Source organism: Ochotona curzoniae, unplaced genomic scaffold, assembly GCF_017591425.1.
Source record: "Ochotona curzoniae isolate NIBS_2020 unplaced genomic scaffold, NIBS_Ocur_1.0 contig_2404, whole genome shotgun sequence".
NCBI classification, from domain to species: domain Eukaryota; kingdom Metazoa; phylum Chordata; class Mammalia; order Lagomorpha; family Ochotonidae; genus Ochotona; species Ochotona curzoniae.
In genome coordinates this window covers 12,967,761-12,990,892 of record NW_024465451.1, presented here as the reverse complement: position 1 = coordinate 12,990,892, position 23,132 = coordinate 12,967,761, and the positions used below count along the sequence as shown (strand labels likewise).

Below are 23,132 nucleotides of genomic sequence, written 5' to 3'. Positions count from 1 at the left end.
ACCCATATGGGATCCTGGCACATGCAAGGCAAGGACTTTAACCGCTAGGCTATTGTCCCAGGCCTTGTCCTTATTTGCTTTTAAAACTGTATTTCTAACAGATACATGAACATCTAATGCATACATATTAATAGATACTATGCGATGTTTCAATACCTGTATATATTGTGTAATATTCATATGAGAGTAACCTATATCTGTTTTCTGAAACATTATATTTCCTTATGGTAAGAAACAGAATCCTTTCTTTCAGTTTTATGAGCAGTATCTACTTGAACCTATTATAATCTACCATAAGCTCACTGTGCCACAGAACACCAGACTTTCTTTCCCTGTATCTGCAACTTTGCATCTTTTCCCACCCGTTCCTCCCCCTGGGCCTCTGACAATCACTGTACTCCCAACCTCTACGAGATTAACTTGCTGAGATTCCACACATGAGTGAGCTAAGGTGCTGTTTGTCTTCTTGTGTCTGACTTACTTTACTCAGTATAATGATCTCCAATTCTAACCACTTGCAAATGCCAAGATTTCATGCTTTTTAATGGCTGAACAGCATATTATCATGTATAAGCACCACCCATTCATTAGTTGATGGACACTCAGGTTGTTTTCATTTCTTAGCTGTTGTGAATAGTGCTGCAATAAACACGGGAGGGCAGGTATTTGTCAGCGTCCATTTGCACGGAGTATACAGTAGAGCTTCTGGGCCATATGGCAGCTCTCTTTGTAGTTTTATGAGGAAGCAGCACATCGTTTTCCACATGGCTGTACCGCTGTTCCGATCTACACTTCTGCCGACAGCGTGCTAGGGATTTCTTTCCCCCACATTCTCACCAGCACTTGTTTTCTTTTCCTTTATGAGCATATTCAATGTACTAGAGCAAGGTGAACCTCATGAGTTTTTAAACCTTTAAAAAACTTTTTTTCCCTTTATTTTTGACAATCTTTACATAGATAATTAGCGTACAAAGGGCGAAGGGCTACAGGAAAATGGGTAAGACTATTATTTCCACATCATTTTTTTTTTTCTGTATCTGGGTGAAGGGGGAGGTAAAGAGAGAAGCCCCACCCAGCCTCCCACCCATCCCAGGTCCCCGACATGGGGCATGCTCTGAGGGTCCTGCTCAAGTGGTTTTGATAATTGAACAGTTATGAATTGCAGCCAATCTCTTCATTCCAAACATGATGAAATCATTGCAGAATCCACTGGCTGACATAGTCCACCTTAGAGTCTCCGTTTGCCCAGATTTTCACTGCCAACACATGGCTGGGGTAGTTGATTTGTTGAACTTCATGAGTTTTTAAACCTTTAGAAATTTTTAAAAAATTTTATTGGAAAGCAAGAGTTACAGAAAGATGTCTTTCATCTGTTGCTTTACTCTTCAAATAGCTGCAATGGCCTGCGGTAGGCTAGGCTGAATCCAGGAGTTTCTTGTGGGTTTCCCACATGGGTGCAGGAGCCCAAGCACTTGGGACATCTTCTGCTGCTTTCCCAGCTACATTAGAGGGATCTGGTTAGAAGTGGAGTAGCCAGGACTTGAGCAGGTGCCCACATGGGATGCCTGTTCTGCAGGTGATGGCTTAACCCCCTGTACCACAGTGTCGGCCCTTAACGCTGTGTGAGTGTGTGTGTGTGTTTTGCTTTGTTTTTATTCCTTTTTATTTCAAAGAGACAGAGACATCTTCCATTTGCTGGCTTACTCCCTAAATGCCTGCAGCAGTTGTGCCTGGGCCAGGCTAAGGTCTGGAGCATGGCAGAAAGCAAGTACTTAAAGCATCACTTGTGGCCTCCAGCGTGTGCATTAGCAGGAAGACAGTGGAGCTAGGACTCAAACAAGGAAGACACCATAAGCAGCATTCTAACCTTGGTGCCAAGCATCTAACCCTCATTGTGACTTGATTTGCATTTCTTTGACGATTGGCAAGGAGCAGTTTTTCATGTACATCATGGCCTTTTTGTATGTCTTCTTTGGGAAACTGTTCAAATCAATTGGCCATTCTTAGATTAATCATATTTTGGTGTTGAGTTCTTTAAGTTACTTCTATACTGTTTATTACCTCGTATCAGATGTACAACTCTTATTTTCTTCAAGTCCGTAATGTGTCTCTTTAGCGTGTTGTTTGCTTTGTTGTATGGAAGTTCTACGGTGCTATAAAATCTTGTCTTTTTCTTTGGCTTCCTGTGGTTTGGGGATGTTACTAAAAAAACCCTTGGTCATTCCAAAGTCCTGATGTACTTTCCTAGTGTTCTCTTCTAGTAGTTTCATGCCTTACATTTAGGTCTTAAATGCATTTTGGGTTGACTGTTTCACATAGTGATAGAGAGTGTTTAGTTTCATTTTTATGCATGTGGCTATCCAAGATCAGTTGGCTGTAAATGCATGAGTTTGAAAATTTATGTTCTCTTCCACTGATCTACTTTATGCCAATATCATACTGTCTTATTATTCTTTGTTGTGTAGTTTTTTTTAAAAGGTTTATTTATTTCTATTGGAAAGGCAGATATACAGAGAGGAGGAGAGACAGAATAGAAGATCTTCTGTCCATTGATTCATTCCCTAAGTGACCACAATGGCAGGAGCTGAGCCAATCCGAAGCCAGGAGCCTCTTCTGGGTCTCCCATGCGGGTGCAGGGTCCCAGTGCCTTGGGCCATCCTCAACTGCTTTCTCAGGCCACAAGCAGGGAGCTGGATGGGAAGTGGGGCTGCCAGGACTAGAACTGGTGCCATATGAGATCCCAGCGCATGCAAGGTGAGCATTTTAGTCACTAGGCTACCATGCTGGGCCCTTGTATATTTTAAATTCAGGTAGTGTAAACTTTCTACTTTTCTTCCTCTAACTCAAGATACTTCGGCTTCTTAGGGTCTTTTGTGATTCCATGCAAATTTTAGCACTGCATTTTCTAATTCTGTGAAAAATTTCATTGATAATTCCGAGAGGGATTGTACTGATTTGTAAATCAGTTTGGATAACACAGACATTTTAACAATTCTGATTCTTCCAATTCATGAACCTGGGATATCTTTCAACTTAGTTATGTCCTTTCATTTCTTTCATTAGTAATATTTCTTTGCAGACCTTTATACCCTTTGGTTAAATTTACCTCCAAAGTATTTTATTATAGCTATTAAAAATGGAATTGCTTTCTTGGTTTCTCAGATAATTTATTCCTGGTGTATAAAATGCTACTGACTATTAGCCTGCCAGGTGCTTGGAGCCAGAGGGGCCATTAGCCCCAGGGGTGGAGGCTCCAGTCCAGAGGCTTGGGCCCATCAGCCTGCCACATGCTCAGAGCCAGGTGAGTTGGCTTATCCTGGGGGTGGGGTCCTGGGCAGTGGGACTTGGGTTGGGTGGTCTGGGCACCAAGATGCCAGGCAATCCTCTAGCCACCTGGTGGTACGATCTTGAGGGGGAAATATGAAGACCTTTAAGGATCAGAACTAAGGACCAGCCCATGTGGAAGGCTAGACCTGGGGTAGTTAGGATCGACCAATGTCAAATACCACTAGCTGCTGCACATTAAAGCTAGGGATGTGGGTTTACCTTACAGAGCTAGATCACAGTACTTGCCAGTGAACTGGAGCAGGCAAGAGTCAGGAAATGTTAGGTTGGGCCATGGCATTAACCAGCACACTAGAGAACTGGTTTTGGGGGTGGATTTTGTGGGGGATGTGTAAGCACACCCCCCTGTAGATTTGCAAATATCGCCAGTCTGTTTGTGAGGTGGGGTGGTGACGGGTTGAGCTAGGCATGACCATGAACCCTCCAACACTCAAGGGCACTGGGGTTGGGTATAGGATGGGCTGGTCTAGGTTGCAGCACCTCAGGCATATCCAAGAATACAGTGTGGGGCGGACTGGGCCACAGGATCCATAGGCCAGGATAAAGGAAATAATCTATGTCTCGCTAGGTTCTAACATCCACTGATATGTGTGAGATCTGGTGGGTTGAGTGGGGGACTTGGGAAACTCTTCTGGTGGGCCATAGCTCCTACTGGTGAGCATGTGATTCAGGCCTGGGTATTGGTTAGACAAGGCAGGCTAACTTCACCCATCAGCAAGTGTGTGGGTTGGTTTTAGAAGGGGGTGGGCTGGGCAGGGCCAGGTCAACATTAGCTCACTGGTAAATGCAGGAGTCAGGAACATGCGGAACATGCCAGGTTAAGCTATCAAACCTACCAGTTTGCATGAGTCAGGGATGGCAGCGGACTGGCCAGGGTCATACTGTAGCACTCACTAGTGAGAGTTGGCACTAAGGGCAGGTTGGGTCAGGCCAGGCCACAACATCTGACAGGAAAGGTCAACATGGAAAATGGACTATGCTGAGCTGGGTCAGAGAAACCAATGGCATGTGTAAGATCTGGGGTTGGGAACAGGCCTGGTTAGAGAGCTAAGGGGACACCCTGGCTAGGCTGTGGTTCCCACTGGTAAGCATAAGAGCCAGAATGGGGCCAACGGTCTGAGCTGGACATGGCTGCAGTGTTACTCAGCATGGGTGTGCAATGGGTCTGGAGTGTGCCAGATTGGGCTAAACTCCAACATCCACTGGTGCTCATAAGAGCCAGAATGGGTATAGGACAGGCTGTGCTAAGTCTCAGATCCTACTGGGCCATGTGAGAGCTGCATCAGGGTGTGTGTGGACCAGCTGTACCTGGGTTGTAACACCCAATGATAATACCCAGACTGGGTGTGCGTCAGTTGGGCAAGGCTACTGTTCCTAACAGGATAGGAGGCAGACTAAGTCAGCCTGGGTCAAGGACCTATCAGTGTGCGTAAGATCTACTACTGGGAGGAGACCCAACAGAAGAACTTTGGGAAGTCCTTTGTCAAGGCACAGTCCCTGCAAGTGAGCACAAGAACCAAGGCAAGAAGTAGCCTAGACCAAGCCAGGTTATAGTATGTGTGGCTCAGGTCTGGGGGAGGGCCAGGCTACACCAGTTCATAACACTCACTGGCAGATCTGAGCTCCAGGATGGGGTGCAGGATTGGCAAGGTCAAACCACAACACCAGCCAGTTCACATTAGGACCAGGACTGGGGACTGACTGCATCAGGTTGGGTGATAGCACTCTCCAGTGCAAGCTGGAACAGAGGCAGACTGGGCTGGGCCAGTCCAGGCTATAGAAACCACCAGCAAATGCCAAAGTGAGGTGAGCCATGCCAGATTGGGCCTCAGCATCGATCAGCACACATGAGACTGAGGGTGGGGAGGAGAGAGAAAGGAGGTGTGTGAGCCCAGTAGGGGAGCAGTGGGAACTCCCACGAAGGGCCACTGCTCCCACTGGTGAGCATGAGAGCTGGGGAGAGCCAGGCTGGGCTAACCAATTGTATCCAATGGTGCAGGCATGAGCAAGAGTAAGGGCGGGTGGGTTGGGCTTTGCCACAGCAGCAGCTGCCAAGTACTGGGACTAGGGGCAAGTCCTGTCAAGTTTCAATGCCCAATGATGTATATAAGATCTGAACTGGATGTGGGCAGACTGGTCCAGTCCACTGAACATGCTGGAAGGCACAGGAACCAGAGCTGGGGCCAGTCCAGTGGGGGTTATCAGGGTTCACTCTGATTGGACTGCAGCTTACTCTGGTATACATGTGGGCCAAGCATGTGGTGGGCAGGGCTGAGCTGGGCCACAGCACCCATTGGTTTGCAGAAGAAAAACAGCAGAACAAATTGATCAACTAGCCCAGCAAAGCTTGACAATAAATTTCTGGGTAAATGGAGACTCTGAGGTGGACTATGTCAGCCAACGGACCAAAGATTTCCTCATTCTTGGAGTGGCAATATCAACAGCACCTCAGAGCTATCAAAACTACTTGGCCAGAACCCTCAGAAAATGCTCTACCAAGGGGACCCAGGGATGACATAGGGTGCTGTTCCCCATCCTCGGGTACTGAGGCAGTTGGGAGGCTCGGCATGGCTTCTCCCCTTCTATCTCCCCTCCCCCAAATGCAGGAAGAAAAAGAAAACATGTAAACAAAAAGAAAACATATAAACTTTCTCCTGATCCTGGACCCTTCCCACCCTGACCAGCTATGTAAACATCATCAAAAATAGAATCATATATAAAAAAATGCTACTGTGTTGTTGCATTCACATGCACATTTTGCTGCACAGGTTTATTCTAGTAGCTTTTTGGTACAGTTTTGAGGGTTTTTTTTTTTAATTAGATAAGATCATGTCATCTGCAAACAATGACAATTTGGCAACTTCGCTTTCCCATTTAATGAATGCCCCTTTCTTTCTCTTGCTTAACATCTCTGGCTGGGACTTCCATTATTATGGTGAATAAAAGTGGTGAAAGTGGGCTTCCTCATCTTGTTCCAGATCTTAGGGAGAAAGCTGTCAGCTTTTCCCTGGAGTCTGACATTGGTAACAGGAATGGAGGTGGCCTTCATCAGCTTGAGGTGCAGTCCTACACATACTGTGTTCAGAGCTTTTGCCATTTCAGGAAGCAATGCTGAATTCTACCCAACACCTCTTCTTCATCTAGTGATGATTATATGACTTCTGTCCTTCATTTTGTTGATGTTCATTCTTTTAAAGTTAGTCCAAAGTGCCTTCTGTGACTTCTAATTGAACAATCCCTGTTTGTACTTTGGTCCCCCTAAAAACAGGACTCACTCCTGTATCTTTACCAACTGTATGGGGCCTGGCCCAGGGCTGCTGCTTCATAAATGGGCCAAATGAAATGGAAGAACGCATGGAGTGGCCAAGTGACTCAAAGAGCCTAAGGAACAGCACTGGGACCTGGTTCTCTGTGTTTCTCCACCCCGCTGGCAGGGGCAAGGGGGGTAGCAGCAGCAATCACCAGTCTGACTGCCTTTTTACAGCAGTGTCTGTCTCTTCTGCCCTAGCCAGTCCTTGTCCCCAGCCCAGTCAACTGATTATATCACTGTCCACACAGAGCTCTGCAGGCACAATTATCTGCTGGCCTGTTGGTTTAAAGCCTCTCACTCCCTCAATTTCAGTTTGTGGTTATTGCTCTTGGGTTTCTACATGCCAAGAAAATTCCCTTGCATCATTTAAAAAATTTACCTTTTCCACCATGACCTTCTGAATCATTAGTGACCGACCTGCCTTCAACCCAAGGCTCTTATCTGATGGGTACTTTGCTCTCAGTCTCAGCAGCACATTCAGGTTACTGACAATCTACTCTGTGTACAGCAAATCCTGGGGTTCCCTGACTAGCAGGCATGCTTACACATCATCTTCAGGTGGTATAGATCAGAAAAGAAAGCAATCAGGCAGGTGCAGGCATATGCTCTACAGGCGAGCAGTTTCTTTACCACAGGGGCTTGGGCACGGCCCCAGGTGCCAGAACATCTTATGCCATACAAGTGTGTTCTTGGAGTTGCATGAGAATCTGACTCCTACAAAGGAAATCATGCAATATTTCAGGGACAATTTCCCCTCTGTAGAAGCAAGAATAAAGGCCTAGGGCCCACCAGTAGCACACTGATTCCAAATCTGTACTATGAACAGTGCACTCTGGGACTCCCAAGCCGGCCAGTTTGCACAGTTTGCAAGGACAGTCACACACAGCTCTGCTAGCACCTGGATACCCTCCTCCCAGGTAACAAAGCAGCAAGATGGCATGTTTAGTCTGGAGACACAGCCTTCCTCTCTCAGCCAGGCTGGATGGCCCAGGATTACAAAAACCACTGACCAGGGAGCCCATGTGTGTTCTCTGCCAAGGTCCAGGTGGGATACAGCATGGGTGGTACACATTTCTGCCTTTCTCCATCCACACCTGCAGCAAGTCAGATCTGTAAGTGTATCATACACTTCTTCAGATACCCGAAGCCTTCAAAATCAACCATTAACTCCTCCATTGCCACTTCACAGGAGTGAGTCAATATTTTTGATCACAGCAAGATTCATACAATTTACAGGGAAAAACCAGAAAACTAATAAAACTCCTAGGAGAACCAGAAACTGGGCATGGACAAAAGGGAGTCATGCACCAAAACGTGTGTACCTGACAAAGAAATGTCTCTCACCTAAAGCCAAGTGGGCAGAACCACAAAGACAACTGAGAAATCTGGCTCACAAAAACAGTGAGAAGTCAAAAGATTTAGACAATTAGTAAACGTGAATTGATGCAGAGAACCTCATATTCAACAATTAGACAATGCAAACTAAACACTGAAGAAAACTCATGATCTTAATTAAAAATGTTTACTTTGATGTTTTATAGCAATTCCACAGTTAACATGGGGGGACTTCAAAAGGTACAAAAGAAATGAACATTACAGGGGCTGGCACAGTGGCTCAACAAGCTAACCCTCCACTCCACATTCAAAAGCCAGAATCCAATATGGGCGTCGGTTCATGTCCTGGCTGCTCCAGCTCTCTGCTTATGGCCTGGAAAAAGCAGCAGAGGATGACACAAGTCCTTGGGTTCCTGCACCAGCATGGGAGACCCAGAAAAGACTCCTGGCTTCTCAATATTCACCTCCAATTGTTGTGGCCATTTGGGGAGTGAACTAATGGATGGAAGACCTTTCCCTCTCTGTCTCACCTCTCTGAAAAGCTGCCTTCCTAATAAAAATTTTAAAAATCTTTAGAAAGAAATAAATGAACATTACAAACCAAATAGGCATAGACTTATTTCACCAAAATGAACTTATAATTGCATTAACATTTTAAAGCTTCCTAACACTTTCTTTATGCTCATTATAACTAATAGAATATAAAGAAATTGTGCTTTCACAATGTCCCAAGTCTACCCTGTTTATCTTGGTATGGCAAATGTTATCTTTAAAAAATGATTTATTTATTTTTGTTTGAAAGGCAAATTTACAGATAGAAAGAGAGAGATATTTCATCTGCTGAGTTCACTGCCTAGATGGTTGCAATGGTCAGAGCTGAGCCGATCAAAAGGCAGGACCTTTTCTTTCAGGTTTCCTATGCGGGTGCAGCGGCCCAAGCACTTGAGCCATCCTCCACTGCTTTCCCAGGCCATGAGCAGCGAGCTGGATCAGAAGTGGAGCAGCTGGGACATGAACTAACGCTCCTATGGGATACTGGAATCACAGAAAAAGCCCTCAAATGTCATCTTTTCTACCTACATTCTGATGTGCAAACACTTGGGAGCATAATGCAGTAAGATTCTGCTCTGGGACAAAAGGAGAGTTTCTTGAAAGTCCCCTAAGCCAGGCAGCCTCCAGCCTCCTAATCTAGGGCTATTAAACTTCAGGATGGGATTTGGGACCACAGTAGCACATCGTGAGTCTAACGTGAGAGTAGAGTTAGCAATCTTGAGGGATCACCTTCCTTTTCCATTCTAAAGAGTCACCACCAGTTCCCATCAACTGCCACTGTGCTTGGCACAAAGCAGATGCCTATGAAGTAACTGTGACCACCGGCTTTGTGGTGCAGTGGGTTGGATTTTTGCCTGTGATGCCCGCATCTCATGAATACCAATTCAAGCCTGAGAGACTCCATTTCCAATCCAGCTCCCTGCTAATCGCCTGGGCAGGCAGCAGATGATGGCACGTGTACTTGGGCCCCTGCCATCCATGTTGGAACCCTCCAGGAAGTTCCTGGCTCCTGCCTTCGGCCTGACCCAGCCCTGGCTGCTGATGTGGAGAGGGAGCCAGCACATGGAAGATTAATTGGTCTCTCTTTTTCTCCCTCTCTCTCCACACCCCTTTGTCTCCTCCCTTGTAACTCCCTCTAACTTTGCCTTTCAAATAAACAACTCTCACAGCAACAGATGACAAGCAGGAACTCCACCTGTTGAGGACAAACATGAGAAGCACTATTCAAGTGGATAGTTTCAAGTTTTGTGGGATAAAAACACAGAGTTGGTTCTATTAGAAAATCACAATTCTTCCCTTGCATGATAATTCTAAAAAGCCATTGGGACAGGACAGCCCACTGGGCAGAAAGAGGCTCCGGGCTCCAGTCTTTGGATTGGCTCAGCTCCGGCTGTTGCAGTCGCTTGGGGAGTGAATCAATGGATGGAAGACCTTTCTCTCTGTCTGTCCTCCTCTCTGTGTATCCGGCTTTCCAATAAAAATAAAATAAATCTTTAAAAAGAGGGGAGCCTTGGGTGCTGATCTCTGGGCATGATGAATGGCTCAGCGCAAAGGGCACAGCAGCAAATGGAAGGAGGACCCACTTTAACCAAAATAGTCCTCTCACTTCTTAAGAAATAACACTGTGCAGCCACCAATAAAAGTTGTGGGCTGTACTAACTATGAGCTCCATGTGGATGAAGAAGTTGGCAATGGTTCTAAATGGACTGTGGGAAGTGCCTGAGCACCAGGCAGGTACTTATGCTGTTTTGTTACCCATATTCTCAATTTAATCTTGACAACCTCAGGAAGCAGCAGGTATCCACTTCCTGCTATAGGTAAAGAATCAGGGGCTCAAGAAGGGGAGAGAGCACCTGTGAATCCCCCCACCACTGAGTGCACTGGCTATGATGTTGCTGAGCCAGCCTGAGGCTGACCCTGAGGCTTCATTTCTGCACTGGCTGTACTGATTCTCAGAGGGACAAGGATGCTCTCATCACAGGAGGCCTGACGTGGGTACAGCACTATGCGTTTCCTCCCACCCCAGCCCCCGTCATGCCATGCATGAATCATGGGAGCGCACATGGGCCAGAAAAGGGCTGGTTAAGTGCAAACAGCTCCCATATCATCCCAAGCCAGGGAAATAAACCACAAACTGGGATCAATTAATCAAAAACTAACCAAAATAAGAGAGGCAGTCTTACAAAATAAACACAGAAAATCTCCCTGACCTAGAGTAAATTAACTGACCCGTAAAATAACTTAGAAGTTCCCAAACTACACTCCAATCTCAAGGGGGTACACATTGCTGTGGGGAAGACGAGAAGCCTGCAAGGAGCTTTTGATAAGACGGGGTTCCTTGTGATGGGGTCCTCCATTCCAACATGGTTTAGCTCCTCTCCAGCAATATGACCAGGGGCCAGTGCAGCGTGGAGCCCCCTGGGTTCCAGGCCACAGGAGGAACCCAGAGAGCCACCTCCCTCTGCAGCCTGGGGGCAGAGGGTGTCTCTGCTCCCACATCCCTCTGTTCTGGGAGAACAGTGGGTGTCCCAGGGCTGAGTGATGCAGTGGCCAGTCCTGTCCATGATCGCAGGTGTGTCCAGGCAAAGCAAAGATTATTCAAGATTATTAAAGATCATTCAAAAGAGCAGCTGGTGCAGGAAACGCAAACCAATGGCTCGCTCTGTATTAGTACGTGCTTTAAATTTCAGAGTTCCCCAACTAGTAGAGTAGATAAAGTACAAAAACTCCCTGCTGTGGTTTGAACATTGGTGTCCCAACCCCATCTGAACCACCAATGGGCCTTGAAGGGCTTATGAAGGAGTTGATCACAGAGGCAGGACACCTGGTGTGGTGGGTTTAGCAGGTGATACTGATGTTCCAGTTCCAACTGCTCCACTTCCAACCCAGCTTCTATTAACATGCCTGGGAAGGCAATGAATGGATATGGCTCAAGTACTTGAGTCCCTGTCATTTACATGGGAGATCTGCTCCTGCTCCTGGCTTTAGCCTGGTACCCCCTGGGGAATAAACCAAGACATGGAAGATAGATTCTCTCTCTCTCTCAGTCTTTCAAATAAACACATAAACTCTTTTATTAAAATGTTAATTTGTTTTTATTGGAAAGTCAGATTTACAGAGAGGAGAGACAGAAAGATCTTCCACCCACTGGTTCACTCCCCAAGTAGCTGCAATGGCCAGAGCTGAGCCAAAGCAGGAGCTTTTGGGTGTCCATGGCATAGTAGGCTTAAGCCTCCTCCTATAGTGCTGGCATCCTATATGGTCATTAGTCTGTGTTCCAGCTGCTCTACTTCTGATTGGGCTCCCTACTTATGGCTGGGAAAGCAGCAGAGAATGGCACAAGTGCATGGGTTCTTGCACCTAAGTGGGAGACCCAGAAAAAGCTCCCAGTTCCTATCTACAGACTGGTCCAGCTCTGGCTGTTGCAGTCATTTGGGAAGTGAACCAGCAGATTTATAGATCTCTCTCTCTCCTTTTCTCTATGTAACATGGCATGTCAAATAAAAACAATAAATATTTCTTTTTAAATAAATCTTTTAAAAAATTAAAAAGAGGCACGAGCATTTGGTCTGGTGATTAAGATATCTGTACTGAGCAGGCATTGTGGTGCAGCACGTGAAGCCGCTGCCTAGGACGCTGGCATCTGATGTGAGTGCCAGTTCAGGTTCTGGAGATTCCACTTCAGACAGCTCCCTATGGAGACACCTGGGAGCACAGCAAAAGATGACCCACCCACGTAAGAGACCCAGATGAAGATCCAGGATCCTTGACATGGTCCAGCTCTGGCCATTGTGGCTATTTGGGAAGTGAACCAGCAGATGAAAGACTCTGTCTCTCCCTCACTCTCCATAACGCTACTTTCCAAATAAATAAGAAAGGAAGGAAGGAAGGGAATGGAAGGAGGGAGTGAAAAGAAGAGACAAATAAACTAAAGAAAAGATGTTTGTGTCTCCTATCAGAGAGCCTGGCTTCTGCAGATAATACCCAGGGCCAGCACTGTGGTGCAGTAGTTGAAGCTGCACTGATGAACTGGCATCCCATTATCTGAGTGCTGGTTTGAGTCCAAGCTGCTCTGTTTCCCATCCAGCTCCCTACTAACGTGCTCGGGAAAGCAGCTGTCAATTCTCCACCTTGGACCTCTGCTGACCATGTGAGAGCCCCAGACGAAGGTTCAGGATCTGCCATGGCCCAGCCCTGACTGTGGTGGCCATTTCAGCAGAGAATTAACAGACTGAAGATGGATCTCTTTGTCTCTGTTGACCTACCTTTTGAGTACACAAATGAATCTTAAGAAGATTAAGATACACAAAATACATCATCATTTTTAAATGTCCACACTCTATTACATGTCATGAATACGCTATATTTAATGCTTAAATATCCATTTGGTGGTAGACATTATTGTTCCTAGTTTTCTACTGTTGAACAAATATTTACTGAACACTCATTCCATGTTAGGCACTGTTCGAGGTACCAGAAGTTCAGTGGTGAACAAGACATGTCCATGACCAAAAGAAGCATGTGCCATAACAGAAGGGGCTGACAAGGTCCCAGTAGACAGGCAGACAGTTTAGAAGAATGACTGCTGGGAAGCAATGAGGACATACTTAGGGAAGGAAGGAGCGGGTGGTCTGGGAAGCGGTCCGGAAAGGCCTTCTTGTTCAAGTGACACTGGAACAGGCCTGAAGACAGAGGACATAATGAGCACAAAGGTCCCAGGGCCAGAGGACATCTGGCATCATCCAGGAAGAGGAATGCATCTGGCTGGAGGGCAGAGAAGAAAGGGCTTGAAAACCCAGAGAAACTTGTAGGCCTGAGTGGCCAGTGCACAGCACCCTGGAGTCACAGTGTTGGGCTTTATTCCAAGTGCACCGGGAGGTCACCAGGGAGATTTCAGCAGTAACAAATCACTCTCTGATTTGTGTCTGTATAGGTCTTCTCTAGCTAACAAGCACACACAGATCAATTAGGAGATAGGTAAGGATCTAGAGAAGAAGAGGTGGTTCATCTGACAGTGATACTAGAAAAAGGCTCTGTATCAGGGCACACTGTGAAGACAGAACACGGGGCAGGGGGTGGGCTTATTTGACCCAGTGGTTAAACCACCAGGTTGCACACCCACAGTGGAGTGCCTGAGTTGAAGTCCCAGGTCTATTTCTGACCCCTGCTTCCTGCTAATGCAAACTCTGGGCAGATGCACATGATGGCTCAACTCATTGGGTTTCTGTCATTCAATGTAGGAGACCTGGATTGAGTTCGTGGCTCCAAACTTCAGCCAGGCCAAGTCTCGGCCACTGCAAGCTTCTAGGGAATGAATCGGCAGGTGGGAGTGCTCTTTCTCTTCACTTCTCAAATTTAAAAAGTGGGAAGGAGGGAAGTGGGGAGAAAGAGGAAGCAAAAAGAGATGTGAGGAGAGAGGAAGAATAAAGAAAGACAAAGTGATTCCTAGGTTTGTGACTTAAATAGACAAATGAGAAAAGAAAAATAGGAGAGGAGCTAGCTCCATTACACAGATTCTATATATAGGTTTCATCAGATTTATATATAAGTGTCTTAATCTGGAGAAGCTAATGGCAATGAGTGAGCTTTTTTTTTTTTTTCAAACTCTTGATTTTCAGAGGCAGGCATTTGGCACAATGGTTAAGTTGCAACCTGGAATGCCCACCTCCTATTTCAGAGTGTCTGGTTCACATCCCAGCTACTCCTGACCAATTTCCCTTACAATGTGTAGCTGCCTCAGCAAGGTGATGATGGCTCAAATGCTTAGGTCCTGCCACCCTTGTGGGAGAGCTAGATTGAGTTCTGGGCTCCTAGCTTTGTCCTGGTTCAGTCCAGCTGCCACAGGCACTGGAGAGTGAACCAGCAGACAGAAGATGTCTGTCTCTCTTCCTATTTTGCTACTTTTTGAATGAAAACAAACAACTTTAAAATGTTTTTAAAATTAAGAATCTTAGTTCTTCAATTGTTCTGTTACCATATAAAAATCTTTTTTGCACTTTCATATTACATAGTGTCATGTAGCTAGGCTCAGTTATTATTTCCAGGGATGTTTTGCTAAGATACCTTGGGGTTTTCCATGCAGGCAATTAAGTCATTTGCAAGGACAGTGAGCTCTATTTTTTTCCTTCATGATTTGTATCCCTTTTCTTTCTTTTCCTTGCTTTTCTTCTGGGAGTGGTTCCTGATGTTAGGGAGAGCCCCATCTTTTACCACTGAGTACGACATGTACTGTAGGTTTTATAGATGCCCTATATCAAGTGGAGGAAAGTTCCTTTTGGAGTTGGCTTAGTGTTTCCAGCTTAACCAGATGTTGACTTTTCTTAGATGATTTTTCTTCACCAACTGCTATGAGCATGTGAGCTTTTTAGTCAAAATGATATGGTGGATTATACTGGGAGGTGATTTTCCACTGTGGAACCAGTTTTCTACACCCATGCTATTGCACTCCTGGCAATCAAATGTGAGAAGGTCTAACTATTGTGCCCCCGTTACTTCTCCTACCTTACACTCCCCTCCTGGATTCAGCAACACTGATGGAAAATTTTTCTGGTATTGTGCCATGCGTCACTGGGCCACTGCCTAATTCAAGTCTTTTATCTTCTGTGATTCAAACTGGACAGTTCCCATTGTTTTCTAATTTCCTTTTTAAAGAAAAGATTTGTTGGGGCTGACACAGTGACTCAACAGGATATTCCTCCACATGAAATCACTGGCAACCCAAATGGATGCTTGTTTGTGTCCCAGCTGCTCCACTTCTCATCTAGCTCTTTGTTTATGGCCTGGGATAGCAGCGGAGGATGGCCCACGTACTTGGGCTCCTGCATCCGCATAGGACACCTGGAAGAAGCTCCTGGGTCCTAGCTTCAGATCAGCTCAGCTCCAGCTGTTGCAGCCATTTGGGGAGTGAACCACCAGATGGGAGATCTTTCTCTCTGTAGATCTGATCTGCCTTTTCAATAAAAATATTTAAAAATCTTTGGAAAAAAAAAAGATTTGTTTACTTATTTGAAAGACAGAGTTGCAGGGATTGAGATCTCCCATGCCTCAGTTCACTTCCCAGTGGCTGCAATGGCCTGGCTGAGCCACGAGCCTCAGACTCCATCACAATCTCCTATGCGAGTAGCAGGCACTTGATCCTTGGACCATCTTTCACTACTTTCCCAAGATCAAAGTAGACCATCTGGGAGTTGGACTGGTATTTGAAATAGGACATTGGCACCACAAGAGATGGCTTAACCCACTAAGCCACGCTGTGTGCCGCTGCACTGCTTCATTTTCAGGGATACAGTCTTGTCCATCTGTCATCTTCATTTGCTATGGAGCCCATTTACTGAGTTATTTAAACTTGTTGTTCATTTTTTCCATTCTTTTATCTCCATGTGGTTCTTGATCCCTTCTCCTCCCCTTCCCCCTCACTTCCTTCTTCTCTTATTCTAAGACTTTTCTTTCTTTCCATGCATGTCAACAGCTCTTACTTTTGCAAACTATCTAGAGTCTTTGTCAGATTATTCTACCATCTGTCTCATCCTAGCACTGGCATTAGAAACCGTGTTTTTCTGTGTGAATTAAAGAGTTTCTGGGTTCCTCACATGATGATTAATCTTGGCTCATAGCCTAGATATTTTGAATACTGTGTTATGAAACTCTAGCTTTTGTTCAAATCCAGCGGAGAATGCTGGTGTTTTTCATTTACAGACAAATGATCAGTTTTGATTCAGACAGCAAGTTCCAACCAACCTCGTGTGAGCTGGGGCTGGACAGCAGGTCCACTTCTAAGGTTGCTGGCCAGATGAGTTCCCTGTGTGTGCCAGCCAGCATCCAGTCTGGGGCTGGGGCAGTGGACCACGCCATAGCACAGTTCTGAAAGTCTCTGAGACGGCTCTCCTGAGCTCTTCCTCCCTCTGCTTTCTGGCTCCTTGGGCTGCCACTTTGTGGTCCTCCGGCCAGCAGAAGAGGCCTTAGTGACAGCATTCTGCCATCAGTGCACACTTCATACCAAGTGGCAGCAAGGCAGAAAGAGGGAAGAAAGCAACCCAAACTGCCTCCTGCCCTCTTGGAACAACAGTTCCTCTGACTGGAGAGAAGGCGGGTCTCCTCCCTTGGTGCTAGGTGCTTGAAGGCCCTGCTGCTGCCACAGTCAGGACCACCATGGCAACACTGGGTAGGAGCTGGGCAGGGAACAGAGGACCCCCCACCCCGGCCCCGACACACACAGCGAGCATACCCATCTTGGTTTCAGAAGCAACTTCCTTCCTTAGTTTCATTTTTTTCTTTCCTTTCTTTCCTTCTCCCTCTCTCCTTCCCAACCTCTGTCCTTCCCTCCATCCACCTGTCCATTGCTCCCTCCCTCTCTCACATTTGAGATTTTATTTCTCTATATAAAAGGCAGAGTTACAAGGGAAAGACAGTGGTGGGTAGGTAGACACAGATCCACTGGCTCATTCCCTCAATGGCCACAATGGCCAGTGCCAGATCGGACTAAAAGCAGGAGCATGGACTACATCTAGATCTCCCAAGTGGGTCAGGAGCCCAAGCACTTGGGCCATCTTCTGCTGCTTTCTCACGCCACAAGCTGAGAGCTGGACTGCATGTAGAACAGCAGGGACTTGGACTGGTGTCCATATGGGATGATGGCATCACAGGAAGCTTAATGTACTGTGCAGCAATACGGATCCCTTTGGAACCCTTTACTGACCCCAGGCCACTGAAGACCTTTCCCTGGTGTTCTCTGTGTCTTGTGTCCACTGTTGGGTTCTGGGCTGCCTCTGTGCAGGTTATGGGACATTGGAGGAACAAAGAAAACTGCACTGCTGCTTTGGAAATATGCTGAATTTTGGTGTTTTTACTCAACCTTCCTGTTACTGTTTATGTTCCACAGTTCTCAATTGCAAGATGCTTTCTGTTCAAGCCTTCGGTTACAGAAGGAGCAGAATGGGGATGAGTGTACTCACTCTATCTTATCTAGAACTGGGACTTTTTTTTTACTACCTCACTGGGCCCAATCGGTCCTAAATTAAAGCAGACTTCGAATCCTCCAAGAGGAGAGAGTCAGAAAGACAGCCAAGTGCTCACCTTCATCAACTTTCACAGGGAACCAAAGACAAATCTGGGAGCTTCCTCCTCTGGACCATGGTCACTTACAGGTCACTTACAGACTAGAACCTTATATGATTCCAAGGGGGTTGGAGCCTGAGAACCAAAACATCCCACAAAAGCCTTGACGAGGGAGAAGACAAAGACTGGTTTGGTTGAGAATATGGACTCTGGGGTGAGAGTTCAAGTCCTGGTTCTGCCATTGGTTTGTTAATTGAGGTTGGGTGGCTTAGTTCTTTGGGCATCAATTTTCTGACCTAGGGAAAATGAGGGTAATAGCAGCATCTATTTCAAAGTACTGTGCTGAGATTTATATGAGTTAGCACCCACAAAAATGACCCTGACCTATCTGTTCCTAGAAATAGCCAGACAGAGCTGGCGTTGTGGTTGAAAACTGCTACCTACAATTTTGTCATCCAATATAAGAGTCAGTTCAAGCCCTGGCAGCAGAACTTCTGATCCAGCTCCTTACTAATATGTCTGAGAAAGAAACAAAAGATGACCCAAGTGCTTGGGCCCCTGCCACCCATGTGGGAGACATGCATGTAGTTCCAGGATTCCAGCTTTGGTCTGCCCAGCTCCAGCCACTGCAGCCACCTGGGAAGAAAACTACAAGACAGATCTCGCTTGCTCGTTCACTCATTCATTTATTCACTGTCTATCCCTACCTCTCTCCAACTCTGCTTTTCAAATAATTTTTAAAAAATAAATCTTAAAGAAAAAAAATACACTGGGCACATTGTGACAGAGCAGGTAAAGTAAGAATGGAATACATGTACGGGTGCTGGGTCATATCCGGCTGTTCCACTGAACAACCAGCTTCCGGTGTAAGAGGCTGCCAACAGCAGCACAAAGTGACCCTTGGAGGCCTGCGTAGGGCTCCTGACTTCAGCCTGTGTGGGGCTCCTGACTTCAGCCTGTATGGGAGGCCTGCGTGGGTCTCCTGACTTCAGCCTGCGTGGGGCTCCTGACTTCAGCCTGTATGGGAGGCCTGCGTGGGGCTCCTGACTTCAGCCTGCGTGGGGCTCCTGTCTTCAGCCTGGCGTAGCCCTAGCCCTTCTCGCTACCTTGCAGAGTGTATAAGAGGATGGATGTTCAACCTCTCTGTCCCTCCCTTTCTCTGTAGAATTTCACGTAAACAAACAAATTAATTTAATAATTTAAAAAAAAGCCTGGATACCTTATTAAAAACAATTTGTCCCATGCTTGACTACACAGATTACATTCCTTTCATTAAAAATGTGAAGCATGGCATCCGGCACGGTAGCCTAATGGCTGGAGTCTTCACCTTGAGCTGCTGGGATCCCATATGGGTGCCAGTTCTAATACCAGTGACTGTTTCCCATTCATCTCCCTGCTTGAACCTGGGAAAGCACTTGAGGATGGCCCAAGACTTGGGATCCTGTACCTGTATGGGAGACCCAGAGGAGGCTCAAGGTTCCTGGCTTCAGATCAGTGCAGCTCTGGCCATTGCAGGGGCTTACAGAGTGAGTCAGTAGACAGAAGAACTTCCCCTCTGTCTTGCCTCCTCTCTGTGTACCTGCCTTTCCAGTAGAAATAAATAGTATGTGGCCCGAAACAATAGCTACCTGGCTAAATCCTTTCCTTTCAACTGCTGAGATCCCATGCGGGCCCCGGTTTGTGTCCTGAATGTTCTGCATCCCATCCAGCTCCCTGCTTGTGGCCTGGGAAAGCAGTCAAGGATGACCCAAAGCCTTGGGACCCTGCACCCAACATGGGAGACCTGAAAGAAGCTCCTGGCTGCTTGCTTCGGTTAGGCTTAGCTCTGGCCATTGTGGCCACTTGGAGAGTGAACCAGCATGGAAGATCTTTCTCTCCTTCTCTCTGTAAATCTACCTTTTCAATTAAAAAAAGAAGTATGAGATGCAGTGGGTAAAGCTGCTGCCCATATGGACACACCGGCATCCCATATGGACACCAGTTTGAGTCTCGGCTGCTACGCATCCAATTCAGCTTCCTGCTAATAAAGCTGGAAAAGCAGCAGAAGGCTGCCATGTCCTTGGGCCCTGCACCCATGTGGGAGACCAAGAAGAGTTCCTGTCTCCTGACTTCACACTGGCCCCAGTTACAGCTGTCACAGCCATATGAGGAGTGAAACAGCAAATGGAAGATTTTTTCTCTCTCTCTCTCTCCCGTGTCTGTGTGTGTGTGTGTGTGAGTGTTTAACTCTTTCAAATAAATAACCTTTTTTACAAATGTAAAATATAGCAAATATATAACAAAGTACATAAAGCATGAACATACAGCTTTAACATTATTTAAAACAGCCCATTAGAAAGAATTTGAGAGGGTCTGATATGATGGCTCAAAGGTCAAATCCTCACCTTGCAAGCACCAGGGTCCCATATGGGTGCCAGTTCATGTCCTTGCTGCTCCACTTCCCATCCAGCTCCCTGCCTTTGGCCTGGGAAAGCAGCAGAGGATGGCCTATAGCCTTGGGACCCTGCAGCCATATGGGAGACACAGAGGGAGCTCACCAGTGGATAGAAGATCTTTCTTTCTGTCTCCTTCTCTTTGTAAATCTGATCTGCCTTTCCAATAAAAATAAGTAAACCTTAAAAAAAAAAAAAGGCTGGGGGAAGAACCCGACATGGGTGGGCGTTCGGCAGATCAGTAAGATCAGTAGAACAGTTAGGATGCTGCCAGGGGTACCACATGCCATACCAGAGAACCTAGATTTGAGCCCCAGCTCTGCTCTCAGTCCCAGGAGATGGCTTAGGCACTTGGCTCCCTGCCATCCACACAGGAGTCCAGGACTGAGCTCTTGGCTTCTGGTTTCGGCTGGGCCCAGCCCTGCCATCGTGGCATCTGGGGAATGAACCAATGGTTAGGAGAACTCAGCCTCTGTCTTTCCCCCTCTCTCTGACTCTGCCTTTCAAATAAATTAAAAAAAAAAAAAAAGCAAGAAAAGCAAAAAACAAAAGAAGATTACAGCATGCTAGAAGCTCCTGGTGCCCATCCTCAACACACCCTAGAACACTACTATCCCAGCTATTATGGAATTCAATTCCTGCTTTTTCTTTATTGTTCTAACACCATATTGTGTTATCCAAATAAATACAGTTTAATTTGCTTTTGAACTTCATATAAATGGAAAACCACAGCATATGTTCTCTTTTGTCTGGCTTCTCTCAGCCAACAATATGTCCTCAAGATTCGCCCATGTTGTTTCATCTATCTATCTATAGCTTGCTTGCTTTATTGTTCCACACAAACCTAACATGCATACTCACTTAGCTATTGTAATATAGCTTGACTGTGTTTGCGCAATGCTCTAATGTACATCCTGATACCTGCATCCTGGTACATAAAAACAGACACTTCCCCTGGCCAGCATTGGGGCACAGCGAGTTAATACACAACCTGTGACATCAGCATTCCAAAGTCCTGGCTACTCCACTTCTGATTCAACTCCCTGCTTATGCCCCTAGAAAAGCAGTAAATGATGGTCCAAGTACTTGGGCCCCTGTCACCCCCACGGGAGACCCAGATGGATTTCCAGGCTTCTGGCTTTGGCCTGGCCCAACCCTGGCCAATGTGGTCACTTGAGGAGTGAACCAGTGAATGGAAGATCAATCCCTCTTTACAAATGTTACCTTTCAACAAAATAAGTCTTTTTTTTTTTTTTTTTTAAAGGAGCAGGGGCTGGCTCAGTGACTTACAGTCTCATCTTCTGCCTGCAGTATTAGCTTCCCATATGGGCACCATTCAAGTCTGGCTGCTCCTGGCTCCTGATCCAACTCTCTGTTTATGGTCTGGGAAAGCGAGGAAGATAGCCCAACACCTTGGGCACCTGCACCCACATGGAAGACCCAGAAGAAGCTCCTGGCTCCTGGCTTTTGACTTACCTAACCCCAGCCCTTGAGACCATTTGGGGAGTGATGTAGAGTTTGGAAGATTTCTCCCTTTCTGTCTCTCTTCCTCTCTAGATCTTTCAAGTAAAATAAATACATCTTTTAAAATAAATTAATTTAAAAAATTTAATGGCATCTGCTTCTGCAGGGAATGTACCTACAAGAAGAACCACCAAGCCCTGAGGTATGTGTGGATTCATGATTAGTGCAACACTCTTGTTCTGTCCAAAGCAGTTGTGTCAATTCACTCTCCAATAGTAGAGACTTAAGAGCTTCTACCACCTCACAGCCTTGCCAGCCGTGGATCTGCCAGGCCTGGCAAGTTTTGCCATTTGTTATATGTGTAGTGGTACCTTGCTGTGATTCTGATTTGTATTTCCCTGAGTATTAGTATCACCAAACGTCTTCTCTTAAGGGAGTCTTGATTAACAGAAGTTCTCAACTGTAATAATAAAGTGATTAATCTTTTCCCATCTAAGCACAACTTTTGAGCTTCATAAGAGTTCTTACTATCTGCACCCTATCTGAAAGCAACTTCTGCTAGTATAGAAAAGCGCACCCTGAGTGTATAAGGTACAGGAAAGCAAGATAAAAAGGAGGAGAGCGAGGGCTCTATGGATGGACTGAGACAAACAGCTCAGTGCAGGTTGCTTCCTTTCCGTTAGCATTTGTTTCTTCGCTGCCATTAGAGCCATCAAAGCTATCATGAGGGATGAGTGAGAGGTGTCCAGGCACTCAGCACAGTGCTGGCTCACAGCGGGCCCTCAGGACACAGGGGGAGCTATAATTATACTCTTGTTCACTCCACTCCAATTGCCTGAGCCCCAGAGCAATTCTGTGAAATATCAACCACGCGATGGGTTGGTTTCACTACCAAGTTAAACCCCGCAAAAGTCAGCAAAGTCTCCCTGGTGTTAGTGAACCCACCAGTTTTCCTTAAAGTCCCAGGGCATAGGTGTTCTAACACCCAAGTCAAGGCATCCTGGGGCTCCCAGGGGAGCTGACAGCAGCAAGCACAGTCATGCCGAGCAGCAAGACAGCAGGGCTGCCCTGGGCCTCAGTGAGTCTGGCCAAAGGGGTGGGTAAACCCATGTGTGTATCCTGTGCTGTAAACACAAGCAAAATGGCGGGGCGTGGGGTCTTCCACATGTGTCTGGCCTGAGTGCATAGCACAGTACCGTTTCCCTCCTGGAGGAGGCCTGGCCTGTACCTGAGTATGTAGAGGAAGGGGAAGGGGTAAACAGATAACAGACAATTGTGAAACAGTCCCTTGCCCACCCTCCCCACCCCCAAGTTCCCAACTCGTTATGCTGTACTACCAATACGGCCAGCACCAATGCCAAAGAGACGACAGAGTGGGAAGAACTGGTACCTGAGCCTAGCGTCTGTCCAGCGGAGTCAAAGGAAAGAACCACTGAATCTGCAACACAAGAGGACAAGTTCATTTCTTTCTGCTTCTTACAATAAAAACAAAACAAAAACCAAGTTCCCCACTACTTCTGCCCAAACCCTCCCCCAAGAGAGGACAATCAGGCTGGAGGCCAGCCAAGCAGACAGCCTCCCCCAGCCACACCATCCATCCCCGAGCCAGTCGGCTCTGCTGAGCCCAGCATCCTTGCCTC

General features: G+C 46.4%; 1 protein-coding gene across 5 annotated transcripts in view; it reads right to left on the bottom strand.

Annotated features, from left to right (window-relative positions):
- Positions 1–23,132, bottom strand: part of ST3GAL3 (ST3 beta-galactoside alpha-2,3-sialyltransferase 3) — a 221,900-nt gene that overhangs the window by 120,458 nt on the left and 78,310 nt on the right. For 4 of the 5 annotated variants that reach the window (XM_040974347.1, XM_040974349.1, XM_040974351.1 and 1 more), the window contains exon 3: positions 22,883–22,930. The exons of the other annotated variant lie outside the window; for it this stretch is intronic. In XM_040974347.1, the coding sequence (XP_040830281.1) occupies positions 22,883–22,930 (48 nt within the window). The remainder of the gene's footprint in view (positions 1–22,882; positions 22,931–23,132) is intronic. 5 annotated transcript variants of the gene reach the window in all.